General features: G+C 45.2%; 1 protein-coding gene across 1 annotated transcript; it reads right to left on the bottom strand.

The window, feature by feature from the left end:
- Positions 1–96: 96 nt before the first annotated feature.
- Positions 97–13,611, bottom strand: LOC130405587 (high affinity cationic amino acid transporter 1-like). Its single transcript, XM_056610765.1, has 12 exons — positions 12,957–13,611; positions 11,012–11,974; positions 10,550–10,708; positions 9,890–10,055; positions 9,250–9,383; positions 8,461–8,683; positions 6,584–6,723; positions 5,038–5,140; positions 4,046–4,251; positions 3,365–3,516; positions 2,988–3,096; positions 97–2,595 (listed from the first exon to the last, which is right to left on the bottom strand). The coding sequence occupies exons 2-12, from the start codon at positions 11,379–11,381 to the stop codon at positions 2,411–2,413; spliced, it is 1,947 nt and encodes a 648-aa protein (XP_056466740.1). The 5' UTR covers positions 11,382–11,974; positions 12,957–13,611; the 3' UTR covers positions 97–2,410.
- Between the last annotated feature and the right edge of the window lie 8,733 nt (positions 13,612–22,344).

Below are 22,344 nucleotides of genomic sequence, written 5' to 3'. Positions count from 1 at the left end.
GTCTATGCACATGATTATCCATTTAGTTAAAATCGATACGATTCTTGAGTTTGTAAATAATATCTAGTGACAAATGGTCAAATTACATCAGAATTTATGTACACAGAACTTTTAAAATGGTAACATTTATTTACAGACATCGTAACCAGAAAGCTTTGAAAGGATGATACAGAATTCAACAACAATGGACGGATGAAATAAGATCTGTCGTAATATGAAAACAATGTCAGTAGGCTATGTCAGTTAGTCTGATAAACGATTTGAAACTTGTAACAGATATAAAACGAACAACCATCCTGTTGATGCAGTTTTTTGGCTGCACATTTGACGTGAAGATGCATTTGCTGAATGTTTCCCTGAAACATCATAGAAAACTTCTCCCAGATGTTTAAAAAATCATACAGTATCTTTTATGGTAATCTTTATACATTCAATAACACCACTAGATAAACTACACTGGAAAAAAGTGTTGTTTAACAGCCCCATAGTAAACACAACAAAATAGACTGATAAAAGCACCTGAAAGACATATCGACTAGAACTATTCTTTGGTTAGTGTACCGATAAGCTTATAAATAGCCTATTTATCCATGAGCCATTATTTCTAGCTATGAATGAGCAGCCTTTTTTGTGATCAAAAGAAACAGGCATAATGAAAGGAACACATAAATAGCAAGAAAAACGGCCAAAGCATTTCTTATATATCCCAATTTTTCGACTCAAACTGCAAGAATTCAAATAAAAGCATTTTAAATGTACAATATATACAGCATTTCTGAAATAATGGTTACAATTACATGTAGGGCGACCCTTGATTGCATTAATTTATAATACCCACTGAGGGTACTTATTAACTCTTAACTCTGATCTGAAAAACCACCTCTGTAGTTTCAAATAAATCCAAGTAGCCCAAACACTTTTGGCTCATCAACAGAGAACACAGAAAATGCCCCAATCTAATATCAACCGTCGTTTGGCACGGATCAATAGGCGAAACCCGGGGATAGAATCATAGTGCATTTGATGCTTAGTATTTAATAATAATATATGAGCCGGTTCTGACGCCCACTGACCAAAGCACCAACAGTCCTGTGTTGGACTACTCAGAGATTCCCAACAATGACCGATTCCAGTTGCGTGTGCGCTTTCAATGTACAGTGCCTTCTCGCTGACATCTTCTCATTCAGTAACATGATCCAGTTACGGCTCGGTACAACGTACTGTATATACAGTGCAAGCAATACATTCAGGTAAATGACAGGGCAGCTGCAGAGAACTCATGATGGATATCCACCAAAACTTGTGCTATTCCTTTTGCATCAAAGGGTCTGTTAACTGACTAAATAGTAAAACATACTAGAACCGGAATATAAAAATGGTTCCAGCCGACTGAATGGTCATCAGAAAGGTTTTTCTTTAGCCAAATTTGTGTTGTGTTCCGTGTCCTGCGGTTGAGCATGTTATTTTAATACGACATGTGGAGCCCGATGGACATGCATGGCATCGTTAAACTCAGCTCATGATCAGCTGACTGGGTTTAAAAATGGACGCCAGCTGTCTTCCGAGTCACAATTCCTCCGGGAGGCAGTTGTTTTTTTACGACGCCACCTGGGAGAGACCAAGTTCCAGAAACCGACCTCGGAGGAACAAACACACAAGCACCCATGAACCCCTGGTGGCTGACAAGCGTGAGATACTAAACCAGGGGTCACCAACCTTTTTGAACCTGAGAGCTACTTCACGGGTACCGAGTCAAACAAAGGGCACCCAGTTCTATACACTCTTCTGAAATAACAAATTCGCTCAGCTTGCCTTTAGTTACATATTATTATTAATGATACTCATCTATGTGAAGACACTGATCATGTTACTGATTTCTCCCAATAATTATCAACAATGACTTAAAAAAGGTGGGAAAGAGTTGTTCAAGAATGAGTTGTGCTTATTAAGAACAGGCCTGCGGGTGTCATGTGGTCCTTGCGGGCGCCCTGTTTGAACGATTGAACGACTTTGTAGATATAAACAAACTTTGGGATTTAAGGTTGGTGAATTCGGAGCCCACACACAGGACGGTGGGAGAGTTGAATGTGCCCCTTACAGGCTTGTTCCGTTTGCATGTAAAAGGCACTCCAGAGAAAAGAGTGTCTGTGAATACATTTTTTAGCAAACTGCAATTAATTTCTAATCGACCAAACCATTTAGTTATTTTTAGTAATAAAAAGGCATATGTTCAAGCATTTTTGTACTGATCAGGAGGGCCATAGTAGTGCACAAAGTACCGATTTCAATGCTTTGCCAATGTTTAAATTAGTGCTTCTGAATAGGTCAGGTGTTAATTAACTTTTCCATGATCCATGCTAATTCCATCTTAGCAACACAACTTCTAGGCCAATTAACAAAACCTTGAGAATCATGAATCTTCTTCGTCGTCGTCGTCTTCGGGGGCATGGGGTCGGTTGTTGAGGAACATCTCCTTCTCGAAGGACACGGGGTGTTCGCTGAGCGAGCACGCCGGTTTGTAGCCGGCCCCGCTAGCTCTCGTCAACACGGCCTCCGCACTGTTGCGTATCCCGTAGCTGAAGTAGATGACGAACCCTGAGGGACAGAAAAACATCCCGGATGAGACGCGCTAACAGTTAGACGGTTAACCTCCCCAACAACACCTAGGATAATATTATATATATCGACCAAGCTGATAGCATTCCGTTTGGAAACTGGCGGGAAAACCAAAACAGAACAGGAAGAGAATAGATTGTTTATGTGCCAGCCCAATAATGAGATAAATGAACAGATATTTAGCATTTTTTAATGCTTTTATGATGGAGTGAGATAGACAGGTATGGGAGAGGGAGGGTAGGACATGCAGCAAAATTCCACGGGCAAGAATCAAACCCGAGTCGCTGCGGTAAGGACTCAACGGGACGTGCTCTACCCGTTGAGTCACCGGAGCTCCCCCAGATAAACAGATATCTGGATAAAATGGCTACCTAAGACCATCCAGATGGAGAAGCGAAGCCAGGTTCCCTTGTCGAGCTGCATCATTAGATAGATGTTAATAAACATGCTGGCCACTGGGATGAAGGGTAGGAATGGAACCTGGATCAGCAAGAACGGACAAACCAAACAAGGATTCAAAATACATCCACTTATACAGAGTTTTCTAAAAGAGGAAATGAGCCAATAAAATACATTTTGGGTGTAATGTTCATTGATGGAGATGGTAGCGCCCTCTAGAGGTCCTACATCGATTCATGCTTTCTTTGTGCTATATTATACATTTCTATATTGTAATCATTCCTCTCCGAAGTGAAAAATAAATAATGAATAGTTAGTCATTGATCAGCGCTTTAAAACAGGGACGAACCTTAAAAGCTAGCTTGGTCTTGCTCTGTGCCTGCTTCCACACTATCAGGGTGATGGTGAGACACAGCAAGAAGATAATGCCCAGCAGCGACAGAGACCAGCTGGCGAAACCTCCATGTACGGCAATAACACAGAAGACTAACACCAGAACACCTAGAACACACACACACACACACACACACACACACACACACACACACACACACACACACACACACACACACACACACACACACACACAAAGATAAATGCAGAGTTCGGCATGATGGCATCGTTCCTCCGACTTAATGACATGTATCCAAATTAGTCGCTTTGGATAAAAGCATTGGCTAAGTCAGTAGTGTCGTGGCACGATAAATAACAACAATTTAAGGGAGATCTAATTACCCTCTCTCAAGCATCTGCTTTTAAATAAAAAAAACAGGCACACACACACACACACACACACACACACACACACACACACACACACACACACACACACACACACACACACACACACACACACACACACACACACACACACACACACACACACACACAAACACACACACACACACACACACAGAGGGACCGAGAGCGGGGGCTAATCTAGCGGTGATAATTCAGAGTGAGGGCTGTATTCATGACACAAGACAGACGACACAGACAGCCACGAACAGCCAGGTGTGTGTCTCCTCACCGAGGGTGCTGGTGCAGACGTTGACGGTGAAGCCGGACAGCGCGGTGGGCTCGGTGTTGGTGGGGAACAGGAGGTTCCTCAGGGTGAAGCGCTCCTCCGTCCGCGGGAGGAAGCCCTCGCTCACCTCGCCCTGCGGGTCCAGCCCGTACATGTCGTCCTGGGTGTTGGTCGCCTCGTAGGCCCGGCTGGGCTGCTCCGGTTGATACCTTACACGCACGCACGCACGCACGCACGCACACACACACACACACACACACACACACACACACACACACACACACACACACACACACACACACACACACACACACACACACACACACACACACACACACTTAGCCTTAGGAACCACGCAGACGCCATTTCACCTCTTCAAGTGGTCACTTGTGCATGGATATGCATGTTATAATTTTTTATCCATTTTGACCTCTTCTGCGGGTTGGTGTGTGTGTTCAAGACACCAGGTTTGTGCGAGTGTTAAAGACACCAGGTGTGTGTGTGTGTGTGTGTGTGTGTGTGTGTGTGTGTGTGTGTGTGTGTGTGTGTGTGTGTGTGTGCATGTTTTGGATGTGGGTGTGTTATAAGTGGGGGGTTGTGTTGAAGGCACTAGGTGTGAGTGTGTGTTGGTATATGTGTGTGTGTGTGTGTGTGTATTGGTGTGTGTGTGTGTGTGTGTTGGTGTATGTGTGTGTGTGTGTGTGTGTGTGTGTGTGTGTTGGTGTATGTGTGTGTGTGTTGAAGGAGCCAGCAGTGTGTGTGTGTGTGTGTGTGTGTGTTGGTGTGTGTTTGTGTGTGTGTGTGTGTGTTGAAGGAACCAGCAGTGTGTGTGTGTGTGTGTGTGTGTGTGTGTGTGTGTGTGTAGTACGCTACGTGCGTGTGTGTGTGGGTTGAAGGAACCAGGTGTGTGTGTGTGTGTGTGTGTGTGTGTGTGAGAGAGAGAGAAAGGTACCAGGAGGGTGTGTGTGACCGGGTGTGGGCGGAGGTCCACTCACCTGAGCACCAGCACGCAGGCCGCCACCAGTGTGTAGGCCAGCAGGGTTCCTATGGACATGAGGTCCACCAGATCCTTCAGGTCAAACAGGAAGGCCATCACAGCTGGAGCCGGAGCAGAGCAGAGGACCTGGCGTTAGCTACAGACTCCCTCGACGTTCCCCTCGCGTCACATCCTCATGCGGTCGTCCATTCCGAACAAACTTTATTCACAGGAGCGATTTTTTGCAAAACTGTGGTCGAAACTCTTGGAACTGTATCGACAACTCGACTCAGAACAAATTGATAGAGTGTATTCCAATAAAAGTTTCTGCACAGAGAAGCCAGCTTCATAAAGTATGAAGTGCTGACGTGAGCCCTGAACAGAGGGGGCACACTGCAGCGTTAAAGCAGGTACCGCTCCCCTCGGCCATCCCGGGATGCAGCTAGAGGTATAGCTATGGATCAGCCAAGGCTGGCTCCATCGTCCCAACGGAGGCAGCGGGGCAAACCAAAGAAAAGCATACCCGCAAAAATCAACACATTTTTGAAGGAGACGGAAAGGAGATGCCAACAACAACACACAGCAGATGCCGAACTCCGCCGTCACTCCTCCTCCTCCTCCGTGACCACCGCCCGCCCCCCCCACCCTCTCCACCAGAGGGCGCCGTGCGAGGCCCACCTACCAGACATGACGCCGGCGGCCATGGTGGCCAACAGGGGTGTCTTGCGCTTGCTGACACGGGCCAGGAAGGAGAAGAGCAGGCCGTCCCGAGCCATGGCATAGATAATACGAGGCAGAGGGAACATGGAGCCAAGGAGACTACGCCCAAGGAAGGAAGGAAGGAAGGAAGGGGGGGGAAGGAGGGAAAGAAGGAAGGAGTAAGGAGATGTAGATGTAGATGGTGTGTGTATACACGCCACCTCTGGCCACCCACACAAGGCCTCACCGACGGCCCTAAACGCACGCCTGGGAAGTAAGAGTCCTGACAAATCTCCGTGTGTTTCTGTGTACACACACTCACACGCACACACAAACGCTGTGAGCGTTTTGGTCAGGCCAGCGCTTTGAATAGACTAAATACCGTTTTATTTTAATCTACTTTGTAAATGAAGGGCTAAAGTAAACTTAATGGTGTTGTTTTTTTTGTTGGATTTAATCAAACACATTTAATTGTGATTGGAAATATTTTATGATGATTAAAAAAGTAAGGGCATTATCATACATTTCCAATTAATCTCTTCGGATTTGTTGTTATTATTGAATTGGATTGTAAGGTCATAGATTCCCACTTATATGCACAATAAATGCCACATAAAAAAGTTATCTCCCGTGTATGGGAGTAGGTTGAGGGCAGATGTTGAACTCTTGTGCGTGACGGGAAAGAGAGCTGACCTCGTTCATGGAGTTAGGGGGAGAGACGGCGCACAGGCGTGTTGTGACAATGCAGAGGCGAGTTAGCGTTAGCCATTCACAGTTAGCGTAAGCCATTAGCGTAACCCGTTAGCATTATCAGGTCGGATTACCTGTTTGAATTAGCCATTAGCATTAGCACGCTCAGGGCTCACCTGCCACGATGCCGGAAGCTAGGGTGGCGATGAGGGGTGTTTTGGTCCGGCTGCTGATCTGGGCCAGACCCTTGAAGAGCAGGCCGTCCTCAGCCATAGCCCAGATCACCCTGGGCATGGGGAACATCGAGCCCAGCAGACTGGAGGGGTGGGGGGGGAGAGAGAGAGGAATAGAGAGAGTGAACGGTAGAGGGCAGAGAGGTGAACGCGAGAAAGGGGGGGAGAGAGAGAGAGAGAGAGATAGAGAGAGAGAGAGAGAGAGAGAGAGAGAGAGAGAGAGAGAGAGAGAGAGAGAGAGAGAGCGTAAGAGAGAGAGAGAGAGAGAGAGAGAGAGAGAGAGAGAGAGAGAGAGAGAGAGAGAGAGAGAGAGAGAGAGAGAGAGAGAGAGAGAGAGGAAATAGAGAGAGTGAACGGTAGAGGGCAGAGAGGTGAACGAGAGAAAGGGGGGGAGAGAGAGAGAGAGAGAGAGGAGAGAGAGAGAGAGAGAGAGAGAGAGAGAGAGAGAGAGAGAGAGAGAGAGAGAGAGGAATAGAGAGAGTGAACGGTAGAGGGCAGAGAGGTGAACGCGAGAAAGGGGGGGAGAGAGAGAGAGAGAGAGAGAGAGAGAGAGATAGAGAGAGAGAGAGAGAGAGAGAGAGAGAGAGAGAGAGAGAGAGAGAGAGAGAGAGAGAGAGAGAGAGAGCGTAAGAGAGAGAGAGAGAGAGAGAGAGAGAGAGAGAGGAATAGAGAGAGTGAACGGTAGAGGGCAGAGAGGTGAACGAGAGAAAGGGGGGGGAGAGAGAGAGAGAGAGAGAGAGAGAGAGAGAGAGAGAGAGAGAGAGAGAGAGAGAGAGAGAGAGGAATAGAGAGAGTGAACGGTAGAGGGCAGAGAGGTGAACGAGAGAAAGGGGGGGAGAGAGAGAGAGAGAGAGAGAGAGAGAGAGAGAGAGAGAGAGAGAGAGAGCCAGAAAGAAAGTGAGAGAGAGAAGCATGCCGACATGCAGGTCGATGTCACGCCGTTAGACGGGGGGGACGACACAGGAAGTGAGATAACCTTGGTCGAGTCTTATGAATCAGTACTTCACTATGCATCCTCATTTACAAAGGATTAATTAAGGTAAGGAGTTAAGTTCAAGTTAAGGAGCGATTTAGCCGTTTTAGCTTGTTATGCGTGTTGGTTATTTCATGGCTCGTGCGTGCGTTGATGTCATGTTTGCCATGTGGCGAAGTTCCCATTTATTATTGCCTCACAAATGTTGACCTAACAACGCCACTCCACAAGGGCAGTTTAACCTTTTCATTTAGGTACAATTTGATCATAAACCAATGGCCCTTAGTCATTAATTTCTTCATATTTTGAGTAATATACTATGTACACAGGTTTGACAAGATACACAGGCATGAATTAATAATATAGTTTAGATAGTATGATGACATGAAATGGTGTCATATTTAATTTCTATACTCCTACATCATCAATTAAAATATAACACAGGTTTTGACAAATCGTATAAAATGAATATAAATTAAATATTCTAATTCATTCACAGCGGACATTTAAAACAATGCTATGAAACATGGCTGCTTACTAGGGGCGACAATTTGTATCACAGTTTCGGGAATCTTAGCTTCCACGATAGAAAAACGTGAACCGGAGAATCAGAGGAGACCCAGACGGCCCCGCAGAACCCGAACAACAACGTTGAACCCACAAGTCCAACCCCACCAAAGAAAGACCGCACAAGAAACCACAACATCGTATCGCGCTTTTCAACCGAATCCCAATCTCAACAGAACCCTGTTATAACAACAGTCCCGCAGGCACCCCCCTGCTGACCGGGGGGCCCCCCTGCTGACCGGGGGGCCCCCCCGCTGACCGGGGGCCTCTCACTGCTCACCTGGTGGACAGGGCACACAGGGATCCGATGGCAACAGCGTAGTTGGCGCCCGCCCAGCCCACGTAGGAGAAGGCCACGGGCAGAGGGCTGCTCTCGTCCAGCAGGTAGTAGGGCATCATGAGCGTGAGGGCCGCCGACACGCAGAAGTACGTCACGAAGCAGATGAGCAGCGAGGACACGATGCCGATGGGGATGGCCCGCTGCGGGTTCTTCACCTCCTCCCCTGGGACGGAGAGACACAGCGGGTCTTAGTCCCACACTCGACTGGCCTCCCTTTGGAAAGGAGAATTCACAATACCCGTGCCAAGATGGCCCATTAAGAGCGAGAGAGAGAGAGAGAGAGAGAGAGAGAGAGAGAGATAGAGAGAGAGAGCAAGAGAGAGAGAGACTCTCTCTGGATCAGACTCTGATCCATAGGCAATGGGCTGAAAGTGATGATGATGAATGGTGACCTCATAGTTAGTTCGTCAATTCCTTCCTGCATCTCGTCTCCTCTTTGGGAGAAGCGGTCTTCATTGACCTTTACTGGGAATGGTGTTCAAATGTCTATGACCGTGTGCGGTGCGTCCTTAAAGTATCAAGTTGCTAATGAGCGACCGCCTTGCACCCCAAACCGAAATGGTAAATCTATAATTTATTGCTCTATAATTGACAGCCTGCTGAAGAGATCAACCAAGGATTAACCACAAGTGCCTGGTATCACTGACGGATGTTGGATTGCAAATTAAACGCGGCGTGTCAACACGCGCGCCTGCATTCCTCCCCCAGGTGCGCCGCCCAACAGCTCACCTGTGGTGGCGATGCAGTCGAAGCCGATGAAGGCGTAGAAGCAGGTGGCCGCGCCGGACAGAACCCCGGTGAACCCAAAGGGCATGAAGCCCCCCTGACCCAGGCTCTCCTTCAGCGGCAGCAGGTCGGACACGCTGAGAGACAAGGGGAGACGGCCCGGGTTTAAGAAGAACTGCGGGTGGGAGATGGACTACTTTGTTATCCCATCCCCTGTAATAATAGCTGTGTCCCACAGCAATGAATACAGGCCGATATGGAAACACTGTGATATTATTATGACAGGGGAAGTGAGATGGAAAGAGGGGGGGGAGGACATGGGGAAGAGAGACGGAAAGATAGAATGAGAGAGGGAAAGGAGAAAGAAAATAGAGCAAGAATGGGAAGGAGGTTTGGGCAAAAGGGAGGGAGCCATAAGCAGTCATAATGCAAGTTTCATTTTGTGAACACTGACCAATCCTAAGTTTTCCCGCTATCATAGTGATTACGTGTGTGTGTGTGTGTGTGTGTGTGTGTGTGTGTGTGTGTGTGTGTGTGTGTGTGTGTGTGTGTGTGTGTGTGTGTGTGTGTGTGTGTGTGTGTGTGTGTGTGTGTGTGTGTGTGTGTGTGTGTGTGTGTGTGTGTGTGTGTGCGTGTCCCCTACTTGAGGCCGGTGCTGCTGTTGAGGACCTCATAGGGGTCCACCTGCCAGTTCTTCACGGACCCCTTCACCAGACCAGAGATGACCACGAACAGCAGCACCAGTATGTTCACACAGGTGAACACCTTGGTCACCATCGCCGACTCCTTCACCCCAAACGCCAGCAGTCCTGCATATCAGAAAAAAGCCTTACATTGAATTACATTAAACATAAAGAACTGATTAATACTGATGTTAACTTCCAGACAGTATCCTTGGAGTACAGTGGTGAATATGGCCATAATATAATGGATAATGTATGCATTATCAATGTGCAATGGTATAATAAAGATATTCAACACAAAATACACAGTGGAATACAGTGTTTACCATTCAACAGTCGACATTGTCAGATCAACAATGTCTTTGTTGATCATTAAGGAGCAGGTAGGGGTAATGGGGAATCTGTCATCTGACAGGATGACGGTAGATTGCAGACATTGAGGTTCAAACACAGAACCCTTTGGCTGAGACTTAACCCCCCTAACACAGAGACTATCCTGGCCCTATCCCTCATTATAGAAATAAAGATACACTGATCATATCAGTGATGAAAGAACAAGGGACATCGTGTTTTATTTCAATACTTTTAAAAGACATGACATCCTTGCGTGCGTTTCCCACCTGTGAGGATGATGATGATGAAAACAGCGAAGATGTCTGGGTAATCGGCCAGGATCCCTGGGGCGTTCATCGGCATGTAGAGCTTGCAGAAGTCCCCGATGTGTCGGCCAATCAGCTCGTCGAACGTGGCACTCCACGCTCTGGCCACGCTAGAAGTTCCTGTTGACAAATAACAACATAGGAAACTTTAAATATCCGGTCTGGGGCGCCAAAAGATATCCCGATACCAACAGTTTTCATTTCTAACTAATGGAAAATATGTAAAACGGTCTTTGTCTTGAATATGAATATGAATACAGACGGATTGATCGTATGATTGTTAGAAAAAGGCAAAAATAGATTGTGTTTCATACTGATGAAATAAAAAACTTCAGCCAATCAGACACAGCTTCGGCGATAACACAATTTCCCCAGAGGTAGGGCTGGACGTAAGGGGGTTCCACCCTCAGAGCGGACGCTCACCGATGATGTAGGACAAGATGAGGTTCCAGCCTGTGATGAAGGCCCAGAGCTCCCCGACCGTCACGTAGCTGTACAGGTAGGCGGAGCCCGTCTTGGGGACTCGAGCGCCGAACTCGGCGTAGCACAAGCCGGCCAGGACGGACGCCATGGCGGCGATGAGGAAGGACAGGACGATGGCCGGTCCCGAGTTGTCTCGCGCCACGGCGCCCGCCAGCACGTAGACGCCGGCGCCCAGCGTGCTGCCCACGCCCAGGGCCACCAGGTCGAAGGTGTTGAGGCATCGGGCCAGGCGGCTGTCCTCGGCGTTGCAGTCCACCACCTTGACCCTCAGGAGCTGCTTGCCGATGCCCCTCAACGCGGCCAGAAGCATCTCGGCACTCACTCCCTTCCTCTTCCTAAAACGCTGCGGAGCGAAGATGCCCTTTGACACAAAGATCTCAACTGAAGTCTTTTTTTGCGAGGTCTTTGTGAGTTCCAAAGTCTTCGCGGGATCGAAGTCTCCGCGATTTCCTAAGTCTTCCTTTAAGTCTAAGATTTCTGAATGTAAAGTGCTCTACAAATTAAATATATTATTATTATTTTTTTATATATTTTTGTTATTAATTATTATTATTATTATTATTATTATTATTATTATTATTATTATTATTATTATTATTATTATTATTATTATTATTATTATCTTCTCAAGTTGCAAAGTAGTATTTGGAACTGTTTAGTATCCGGGCATTCAGAAGTATCTGAGGCAACCTAAGTCGGAAGAGACTCAAGAGAGTACCAAAGAATTTGACAGCTCTGAAGTCTTTATGTTCTTCCCGAGATCCGACCGGTGACCTAGCGCGGGCAAGATCACCTTGAAGCAGAACCAGAACTACACGAGGACCCAGGTCTTAGGGAGCTCCAGGTTCTTTGTGAGCAGAGCTGCGATCCTTCACTCCCTGGCGGGTCTTTAAGGAGTGGCGTCTATAAAAACAAGGCAAGAAGATGAGTAACAACAGGATTATTGGCTTTTTTATCACCCGGGGAAGGGCAGACAGACAGGTTCACGTTGTCAACGCAATTTATTTTGGTTTTGCTATTATAGGACGTTGTGCTGAAGGGTGCAGGAGCAACGCGCATAGCCCCCCCACCGTTAAACACACAGGCTCTCTCAAATATTAAACAAGACGGCACAGAATCGGCACCTTCCACTGACTAAATCTTTATTGAAGACCATAAATGAGGCCAACAATTTAGCATATATATAGATATATAGATATATATAAGCATATTCATTTAACAAGCAGCTGGTAGATGCTAGACTACTTCTGAAAGAAAATGACGCAAGATATAAATTGTTGATTTAAGAAAGTGCCGACTATAAAACTATTATTATACTGGTAATACATGGAATACATCAATTCTGAATACTTCATGTGAGATTTTCTTCATATCACAAATGCTCTGGTCAAGGCTGAACAATAACTGAACATACATAAAATAAGTAATATATATAAACAAACAATACATCATAGACAATGATAGACTGCACTTCTGTGGTTATATAAGTCTGCAATAATATGGAAAATATCTCATCAGCTCATAAATAAATAAGCTGTTCATTTAGAATGAAAACTAATTCAATTATAATAAAGACATGACATTAAAATGAAGACTTTATTATAATAATGGAGATCAAATTCAATATCTATCATTCAAAGAGCAGCCCAGTTTCGGAGCTTCTTCCACCAGTGATGGATGATTTGAAAAACTAATTAATTATTTTAGGTAAAAAAAAAGAAGGTAAAATAAAACTAATATTAAAGTAACAAATATAAGTGCATAAAAAATGATACATAATAAAAGATTGTACTGGTTGAAGTCTCACTGGTACTCCAATAACTAAGCACACACCGTGTATATAAAAGAACAACAAACAAACGGCCCCAGCAGGTTATGTACTCACACTCACGTACTGTTTCCTCCTCAACTATACAAACAATTCCTCGTCGTCCCCGTGTGTACGAGCCCTCGCTGTTCGCTCCACCGGCGTTCCTCATACACTAACGTGGTGCCAACGTGAGTGAGGATGTTTAATAGAGGCTGAGGGCCGGGTCTAGCGGCAGGGGGTCTGACCCAGGGTTAGAAAAAGGACCCTCGGAGGCATGTACCCCCGCTAACAAATAGCAGGCTGACACCTCACGTGGTCACATGGTGTGGGAACCGGCAGTAACTACGCCAGCCCTGGGTCACTGCCAGACACGCGTTCCACACACACACACACGCCAGCATAAACACAAACAGCTTCACGAAGAGGTTGGGAGGGTTTTTTTTAGCTTACCAGTGCAGCAAAACGAATTGCACCGGCATTGGTTATTATTTGATATTCTGGCAAATGAAAAGTAAAAAATTACTGATGTAAGCATTGCTAATATGATAAACTTCTGTTGTTGCTAAACACAGAGCTACACAGCCAAGTACACAGTGTTTGGATTTACAATTAGGAAAGATGATTAAAAATGAGGCCAATTAATCACAACAGAAGCCATGGCGGACAAAGTGAATGTGTGATGGATCTGCAAAACGGAGGAGTCCAGCTCAGTAGGCAACGTTATCATATGACTCACCTTTCTCTTAGGATGATCAGAAGAAAACAGTAAAAAAAAATTCCAAGAATTGTACTGTTCTGGCTGGGTGTTTTGAGTAATCATCAAACCAGTTTGAAAACGTTACGCCAGACCAACACCCACCCACACACCCACATTCCAAAGACCAGTAAGTTTCTCCATCCGAACCAATGAAAGATTCAAAGTCCTTTGCATGGATAACAAGGCTGTAGATATAGCTGTGTATAGTATTTGATACAACCCAGTAGAGTGGTCCTCGTCAAGGCCAACTGTCTGTCCTTATCACACCACAGCTGTTTTCGTCAGCCGTGTTTGGGAAGCCTGTATCTCTTGCCACAGAGGAGGTTTCACCAGGCTGGGACGTACGGTACGCCTCTTCAAGAACAATACAGAAACTTAAAGGTCCCATGGCATGAAAATCCAAGGTTTTCTAACATTAATATAAGTTCCCCTAGCCTGCCTATTGTCCCCCAGTGGTTAAAACTTGCGTTCGGTGTAAAACGAGCACAAGGTATCCTGCTCGCCTTTGTAAAAATGGAAGCAGGCGCGCTGATTTGGAATATGGCCCCATATGTCGTCATAAGGGGCCAAGTTACCTCCCCTTCCTATGCCTTGCCCGCCCAGAGAATTTGGCCTGCCAATGAGACAATGAGCTACAACCGTGCGCGAGCGCCATATGTGTGTGTGTGTGTTTGATTACACACAATGTAATGCAAGTGTTGTACACTTCTTTGTTATTTGGATAACCGTTCTGCTGTTGGTGTTATGGCACATAACACTTCGGACTCTCGTCTCTGGTTTTTCCACAACGAGACTCGTAGGTTATCTCAGCAATGGTTGAGAAGGAATTGGGGGAAAGGAATTTTGGCTTTGACTCCCTGAAGTACATGAACCTCAACATGGAGGAGAAAGGGATTGTTGCCAGCGTTTGTCTCCCGCTTGAGCCCTGCTTCCCGCTGCCGAGGCGGTGGTCCCTCGGCAGAGAGAAGAGGGGCTCAAGCGGGAGACAATCGGGGGCAAAAATCCCTTTCTCCTCCAGGTCTTGGTTCAGTCTATTTCAGATTGATGTGGACGGGGAAGAACCAGAGATGTTGGAGAACCCGACGCAGTCGTTTGAGAGTCATAATATCGTCTGGAAGCGCACAGCTTTTGGCCGTGATATTATGTATTATAGTATATAGATATCTATGTATAATTTGATATTATTTAGTTAAAGAGCTTCAGGACTCCCGCCGGAGCACCCGGAATGTTCTAGAATATTACAGACCACGGCCAAAGGCTGTGTGCTCAGGGCCACACCCCCACCCTCCTCCTTGACCCGCCTCTCTCCTCCTCATTTGAATTAAAGCTACAGACAATGAAACAGCGCATTTGGGGAAAGCTCAATGTGCGACTGGCTCGTAGTGGCTGTATCTCTGCCCAACGGCTGTATTTCGGGAACGTCTTCAAATACTGTGTTAGGGGCCCACTAATATCTATATTAAAGCATCCATAAAGTAGCATGCCATGGGACCTTTAAAGGTTTCTTCCTTGATGATTAGAAGGGTCTGTTAATACAATTTCAGAGCCAATATTTGAGCTTATTTGTTTTGTAATGTGAGATGATCAGTTTACAGTTGACTGAGCAATCAGGACACTTCTCTAGACTGGGTAGCCCTGCCCATTCTGCCGGCGATTTGAGTTTGCCCTGCAGAAGGGGTTTGAGAAGAGCAATACATTTCTTTCTGCTTCCGATACATTTTTGCGGGAGCCAATTGGCAAGCTGGCTTTTCCCCTTGGCGCGCTATTGGCTGTTTTAATACAATGACGACAGAGAAGCGATTGCAAGCAGCCAATTGCGTACCGAGTCATTTGAACTAGGCCCGTTGATCACACCCGTTGTGCTGAAGAAAATGACGGTAGCTGCCCCAGACCAACGTGCAATGTACGATTGAGCTTGGTCTGGCAATAGCCAGGCAAACACTTCTCCATGGTGGCAGTGAAACAGAAAGAGGGAGGGAGCAGAGATGGCGGGAGTTGAACTGTTTAGTTTTTTTTTTAAGTCCTCTCTTGCATGTTTCTCAGCTCTCACTTCTTTACATTTCTCGAATCTAAGCAGCTGGACCTTCAAGGGAGTTGTTCCCTTCCCCTTTTGGGGGGTTAGGGTACGAGGGGTGTCGTGGACAGAGCTGCCCTTTGAGACTGTAACTGTAGTTTAGGGCTACGCAAATCAACTTGACTTGACCCCCAGAACCAACCAGCAGTCAACAGTCCACACTTGCAGAGCTCTGTCTTCACCTATGGCTTGCCAATATCTAGACAGTGCGCCTTGCCAAGGGTAAAGACTCGGGTCACTTGTGGCCCCATGAGACGGCTCGTGTTTATAATGTTTAGTACCATGACACGACTATGTCACATCGGAACACAACGGCCTTGTGGCGTTGGGCAACTGGGAAATATTCTCCCCCAACCACCACCCCCACCCCTTTTTTTGGATCAAACGGAGATAGCTTAAAGCGTGACACGCAAGGGTGCTAAAATAGCTGGGTGGGCCGGGTCGATGCCTGCCCCCCTCTCGTCCAATCAGAACGCCCGTCGGTCACTTGTGACAAAAAAAAAACGCCCGGTGGGAATAGATGGGCGATGAACTTGGAATACAACTCCAATGACCTCACCCTCAGGGGTCATCCAGAGTGTTTGATGACATAACATGGTAACCAAAAATGGTCAACAACTGATTACTCATACAATAATAATAAATAATAATAATAATTAAAATTTATATAGTGCTTAATATGGTACTCTAAGACGCTTTACATATTGCCCTATCAAAACGATGTAAGACAGACTAGGAATAAAAGAAAAACAGAGGTTAAACATGAAGAATAAGGTGGGAGTTAGGTGGGGAAGGCTAGTGTGAAAAGGTATGTTTTGAGGGCAGATTTGAAAGAAGAGAGGGTTGGAGAGACTTTGATGTGGGAGGGGAGTGAATTCCAATAGCATGCGTTTAACCCACGGAAGGCAATTTGAGTCCATATTTATATCTTATCCTACTTTTTTAAAACTTTGTGCTTGATCACATAATCAAGCACTATGTAACGCACTATATCACAAGTCATTATTTTTCTATGTATAGGGGTTAGGGCATTGTAGTTGAGGGATTCATACAGGTTAGGCTGTATACAGTGGATTATCCAACCCAATACCTTTGGGCTGGGTGTCAAACACCATAACCACTATCCTGACATTTGTAGCCTTCTTTATGTGGCATTGTCAGCTTTTAAGATAGCACGGTATTATATGTGGGAAATGTTCCATAAATGCTGCGTTGTTGCACTCAAAGGGTTAGCGGCAAAGACAAAGACCATGTTTAGTCTGGCATTCAGCCAGAAGGACCTGAAGGATAGAAATACACACCAGGCTCTCCAGGAAGCCATACAGGCCTCGATGTACTGTTTATTGAATCTTGTACCTTTCAGGGGTATTAGAGTGACTTGAGGGCCGCACGGACACACACACACACACACACACACACACACACACACACACACACACACACACACACACACACACACACACACACACACACACACACACACACACACACACACACACACACACACAGATATCATGCATTCATGTAATGCAGTCCAACAAAAAAAACGATGTGTGTTTCGATATAAATGTCAGATACTACATGGTGAGCGTTTTAGAATGATTGTTCATAAGAATAGGCAATATTAAAGCATTAATAATATAACAAATTCGATTTGACGGGGATGGTTTACAGGTGTAGCCAATTGTATTTGTATATGTAAACACAGTCATTTCGTACTTATCTTTTATTTGACTATTGGTTATTACCATTATTTTAATTACTAATATAACTTTACTTCCCATTACATTTAGACATACTAAGGCTATGTTCCAATTGTCCATTTGACATGCAAGGTGACTTACTACTTAAATAAGACAACTTTCAATTATATTTAATAGCAAACGCTTCTAAATTTCAAAAGAAATAAGCACCAGGCTATTTGAAATGCACCTTTCGCTATGGTTTCTTGGAGGGTCAATGATAAGACAGCGACGGCGGGGGAAGGTCGCCCACAAAAGGAAACGTTTCGCACCCCATGCCAAAATTAGTCTGACACTTTGAGTCATGGATTAAATGTCACTAAAAAGTTACGAATGGGGCACTAGGAGCGAGTAGTGCGTCCTAATGGTAACCCTTGGGAAAGCGTGATTGCATCAGCAAACCATGTGCGGTTTGGACAGTGCGCGCTCTTGACGGTGTTGCGTTGGCTGGAAGGCGTAGAGGATCTGAATTGTAGCGTTATCCTGGTTTACATGAACGCAATTTCCGGTCCCTTACAACCTACGAGCTTAAATATGCCAGTTAATAATCTCTGAAGCGCGGAGAATAAGAGCGTGAAAATAAGAAGAACAACAAGAAGATAAATATGGAGTTCTGTCAAATAATACCACAAAGCAATATCCACAACATTAGCACGAAACGAATATCCTTCTATCGGATGACCCGCCCACTGGTTCTCCCCTCGCTGCTAAACTCATGTCACTGTTGGTCCCGCCGTCTCTCTCGGCCATAACGCTTATTTGAATCATTCACATATGCGATGCTTCAAATTGCTACAAGTGGAAATCACTTGAAACTGGAAAAACATTTCAGTGACTGGTGTTGCTCTGGAAGATGTGTTGCTTACCTTAAGTCAAATGACTTGAGCGGTTGTCCGCCTTGGGCGCGCCGTGTGTATTTCGATTTGGCTGCTAGAATAAGGGCGTACCCGACTGAGGTCTATCCATACCAACTGAACTTTTTTACGAGGACTGATTTAACTTGTAAAGATAGTTTTCCACCGGCAGACGGCAGTGTCTACCAGCATGCGGTGACCGTCTTCAATGCCTTCTGAAAGAAGAATTAAACCCCTGTCCAGAGCAATCCTTATCCAACCTCTAGAAAATGCTCTCAGTTCTTTTTTTTGTAAGCGCTTCTTCAACTCAGTTCACACTAGCTTAGACAGAGAGAGTGAGAGAGAGACAGTGAGAGTGAGAGTGAGAGTGAGAGTGAGAGAGAGAGAGAGAGAGAGAGAGAGAGAGAGAGAGAGAGAGAGAGAGAGAGAGAGAGAAAAAGAACACAGCACCTTTGTTTAAACAGATACATTTGTTTAAATAGATAAATAGACGTTTCTTCGGCTATTCATGCAGAGATGGTCGTGAACTTTTAAAAAACAGAATGAAGGGAAACTCGTGCTCGAGTGTCAATTTTCCTTTGAAAACCTAAGACAGGCTATGGTCATTCAACTGTTCTCCTACGAGCCCCCTCAATGAAGAAGGGGAAGTCAGTCTAACGACCCCTTACCGCCAACCAACTGCCTCGATTTGGAAGGGCAGGAATGGATAATTCAGTATGTAATTTACCTTTAACTGCCTAGCGAATTATGATTCAATAAAATTGAATCAGTTGTGCTTGAACAGAATGGAAATTACATTTGTGACGGCTATACAATATAAGGGGGTGAAATCATGGCTCAGGTGGAGGAGAGTGCCGATTTATTGTGGCAGTTTCACGTTCGCTTCACACTCCTCTCCTAAACTCACTCCCATGCGGGTCACTGACTGCACGAAAGTAACCAATTTCAGCTCAGGGCCGGGGTCAGATAATCAAGCTTAAAACCTTGAGGGCAAAACGATCAAAGTATTTGGGTCAACGATTGTCAAGTTTTTAAGGTTTCGAAGTTTATTGGAGCATGCTTCAGCTCCACAAAGGTAGGCCTGCCTACAACAGCCGCGTTTGACGAAGCACCCGAATGAGGAGTCTCGTTGGTTAACAAAGTAGGCCTACCAGTCCGCGTGAACAACACTATCATCCTGCAGCCTTAAACCATAAACCAGCTTTTAGTGAGTCAATAATTAAAGGCGGCTGCATGCTTCAGCGTTGGTGTTACGTAGTTGCGCAAAATTTACTCAAAGCAATTCATGCTCCCTTTTAGGTTGCGCGTGTTGCCGAGCAACTTACCGCCAGAACAGTAGGTGGAGTAATATGTGGAGGAAAGTTTTTCGTTGAAGACGACCTCGAGAATGACGTCTTTGTCTGTGGGAGTCGTTGGTTTGTTTATGTGCCAGATCGTGTTCTCCCCATACACAGTGAATGATGGCAACAGACAGAGGAACAGGGGTGATGAAGTTGTTGATCATTGGGGTTGTATAAATGTGCATATCTCTCTACATTTTAAAACGACATAATGTGTTGGCAGCAAAGTTAACTTCACTTCAGGTTAATGCTTTTGTATATGAGCCTGCCGGGTGATACTCCAGACAGGAAGTAGTAACCAGACCAGCAAACCAATCACAGCCTTGCAGGCTGGGCGGCTCGCGTAAAAGCTTACGTAAGAAATGACGCAAGTCTAGAAAAATCGCCCGACGCACGCAAGACGTGAGAAGTCGCGCAAGGGGGGCGCAAGGGCGCGCAAGGGCCTCTTGCGCTTGCGCTTACGCTTACGTAACCGAGCATAAACCAGCCTTAACTCAGGCCTTTATTCCCTGAACGATAACCCATTTCAAAAGCTAGGCCTTATCATTTGAAGTGATAAGGCACAACGTCTTATTATGCAGATTATAGGTGATGTGATGTTGGTCATAGCATGATGAGATCATAGTTTAAATATTGTTCATTTACCTATTGAATTGTAATATTTGTGTCCCGGTTTGTGAACTAGGTGACATGGATTAGCAAGACCATTTGGAAGGGTGTCACATTTAATTAACAATTTGACAAATTAAATGACTAGGCCAATTTATTATATTGGCCTAATAGTTGTCTATACATAAGCCTAACCATTACATACCATACCATACCATTTGGAAGCAGGTGCTTTTGGCAAGCTCTGTGTTCAAGGACTCTCAAACCTCCACCATCTCCCCACGCCCGGACGGAAATCACTGCAGAAAGTTCTTCCTCATGTTTGACGTGAAGAGAGTCCGGAGGTGCGGGCTGTTATCGTTAAAGGTGCAATTAAAACAATACAAAATCAGTGACGGTGCATCACAGATCCAGTTTATTTTAGGGTATTATATATTAGGGTTTGATGATTGGGGCATACGACAAGTTACTAGTGAAAACCAGATTCATCCAAACACTGCAGCCCAAACATGTGAGGGCATAGCTGAATACAGACAGCACTAACTCTTCTTCATCTGTACGGAAGGACACTCGTACACACATCTGGACAGAATGGACAGACCACAACAATATAGATCAATTGTATTGAGGCCTCCGTGTTTAGCATTAAGAGGCACAGTAAGCTTGGGCTGTGGCCTACTCCGTTATCTCAGTGAGCAAAGACTAGCAGCACTCAGACTCCATGTCGTTTATCCATTTCAATGTATTCTCCATCTTTCTCTTTTCTCCTCTCTCTCTCTCGTGGTCCGTCCCCTATCCCCCCCCCCCCCCCCCTCTCACTGTGGCTCTCTCAGCCTTTTCACACATCTGTGTAAATGGGAACGGGAAAATTGCCAAAGCAGCTTTACTTTCACACGACTGAATTAGGGTTACACGGAAGGTGCGATGAAGTTTGCAGAGACCAAACTCTTAGCTTCAGAGTATTTGCGCCTGTGTGCGTGTGTGTTACTGTGTGTGTGTGTGTGTAAGAGAAAGACACAGGGAGAGATAAGAGATCATTGAAAAAGATGAAGGCCGTTTGTTTCAGTGTCTGTGAATTTACAAAGCCACCTGGGTCTTCTAATAACATCGGTGTCCGGGGAATGGTAAACCAATCAGCGTCTAAGTAACCAATCAAAAGTATCTGTGCAAGAATAGGCCTGCTATAGGTGTACCATCTACATGATTAAATAATATGAGTCATATGCTCTTTTTAAACAATTCAAATTAATAATACCTTAATATAAATTCCCCAGCGTCAAAACTTCTCAGAAAGTGCAGTCTAGGACGATTTATCACTGAAATGTTTCAAAATGACAAAAAAATATGCACAGTGCTTCATAGAGAAATAAACAAAGTGCATACTGTCTGGTGTTTTCTCAAGATAAATCTCAATGTGAACAGAGTAGAGTATTTTTAACTCCTGCCTGCATCGTGTGGCGTGTGCCGATTTGATCAGATCTCTTTCGCTGCAAATCATGGCTGTAATGAGTTAGCGTTGGGGTTATGAAGGACTACATGAGGGCTCCTCGTAGATACAATAATTAAGGAAAGCCACTGGAGCTGAATCAGGTACCTCTGTTGGTATGGTATCATGGTTCCGAGTAGCTTATTACTTCATACAAATCTTCCCTGCTCCTAATCCTGCTAAACTCGCACAGCGTGAGTCTAACAGTGGCGTGAGTCACCCTCCAACATGAACCCCTTCACATCAAGTGCAGTGCTGCCAACAGCACATAAGCACTCACTCACACACACGCCATCATGCAAGCTTATTTGTATGAACACTTAAACCCACAATTAGAATATTTATCACTAATAAAAATAACAATTGTCAATTCAATTCAAATGGTAACCAAAATAAAACTCTAAAATAACATTTTTCCCTCTCTGCTCTTTCCTGCTGAATTGAGGGTGTGCATGTCTTTGTCTGCAAGTGTGCGCATGTATATCTGTCTGTTTATAATAATCTACACATCACAATTAAATAAGACAGCATTTTTAGCAAACCAAAAACAAAAGGAAAAAGTTGCATTCAATTGGGATTAGAATGTAGAACATGCTGAACA

This window comes from Gadus chalcogrammus, chromosome 16 (assembly GCF_026213295.1).
Source record: "Gadus chalcogrammus isolate NIFS_2021 chromosome 16, NIFS_Gcha_1.0, whole genome shotgun sequence".
Classification (NCBI taxonomy): domain Eukaryota; kingdom Metazoa; phylum Chordata; class Actinopteri; order Gadiformes; family Gadidae; genus Gadus; species Gadus chalcogrammus.
Note: the sequence above shows the minus strand (reverse complement) of the source record. Positions and strands in the feature narration are given on the sequence as shown.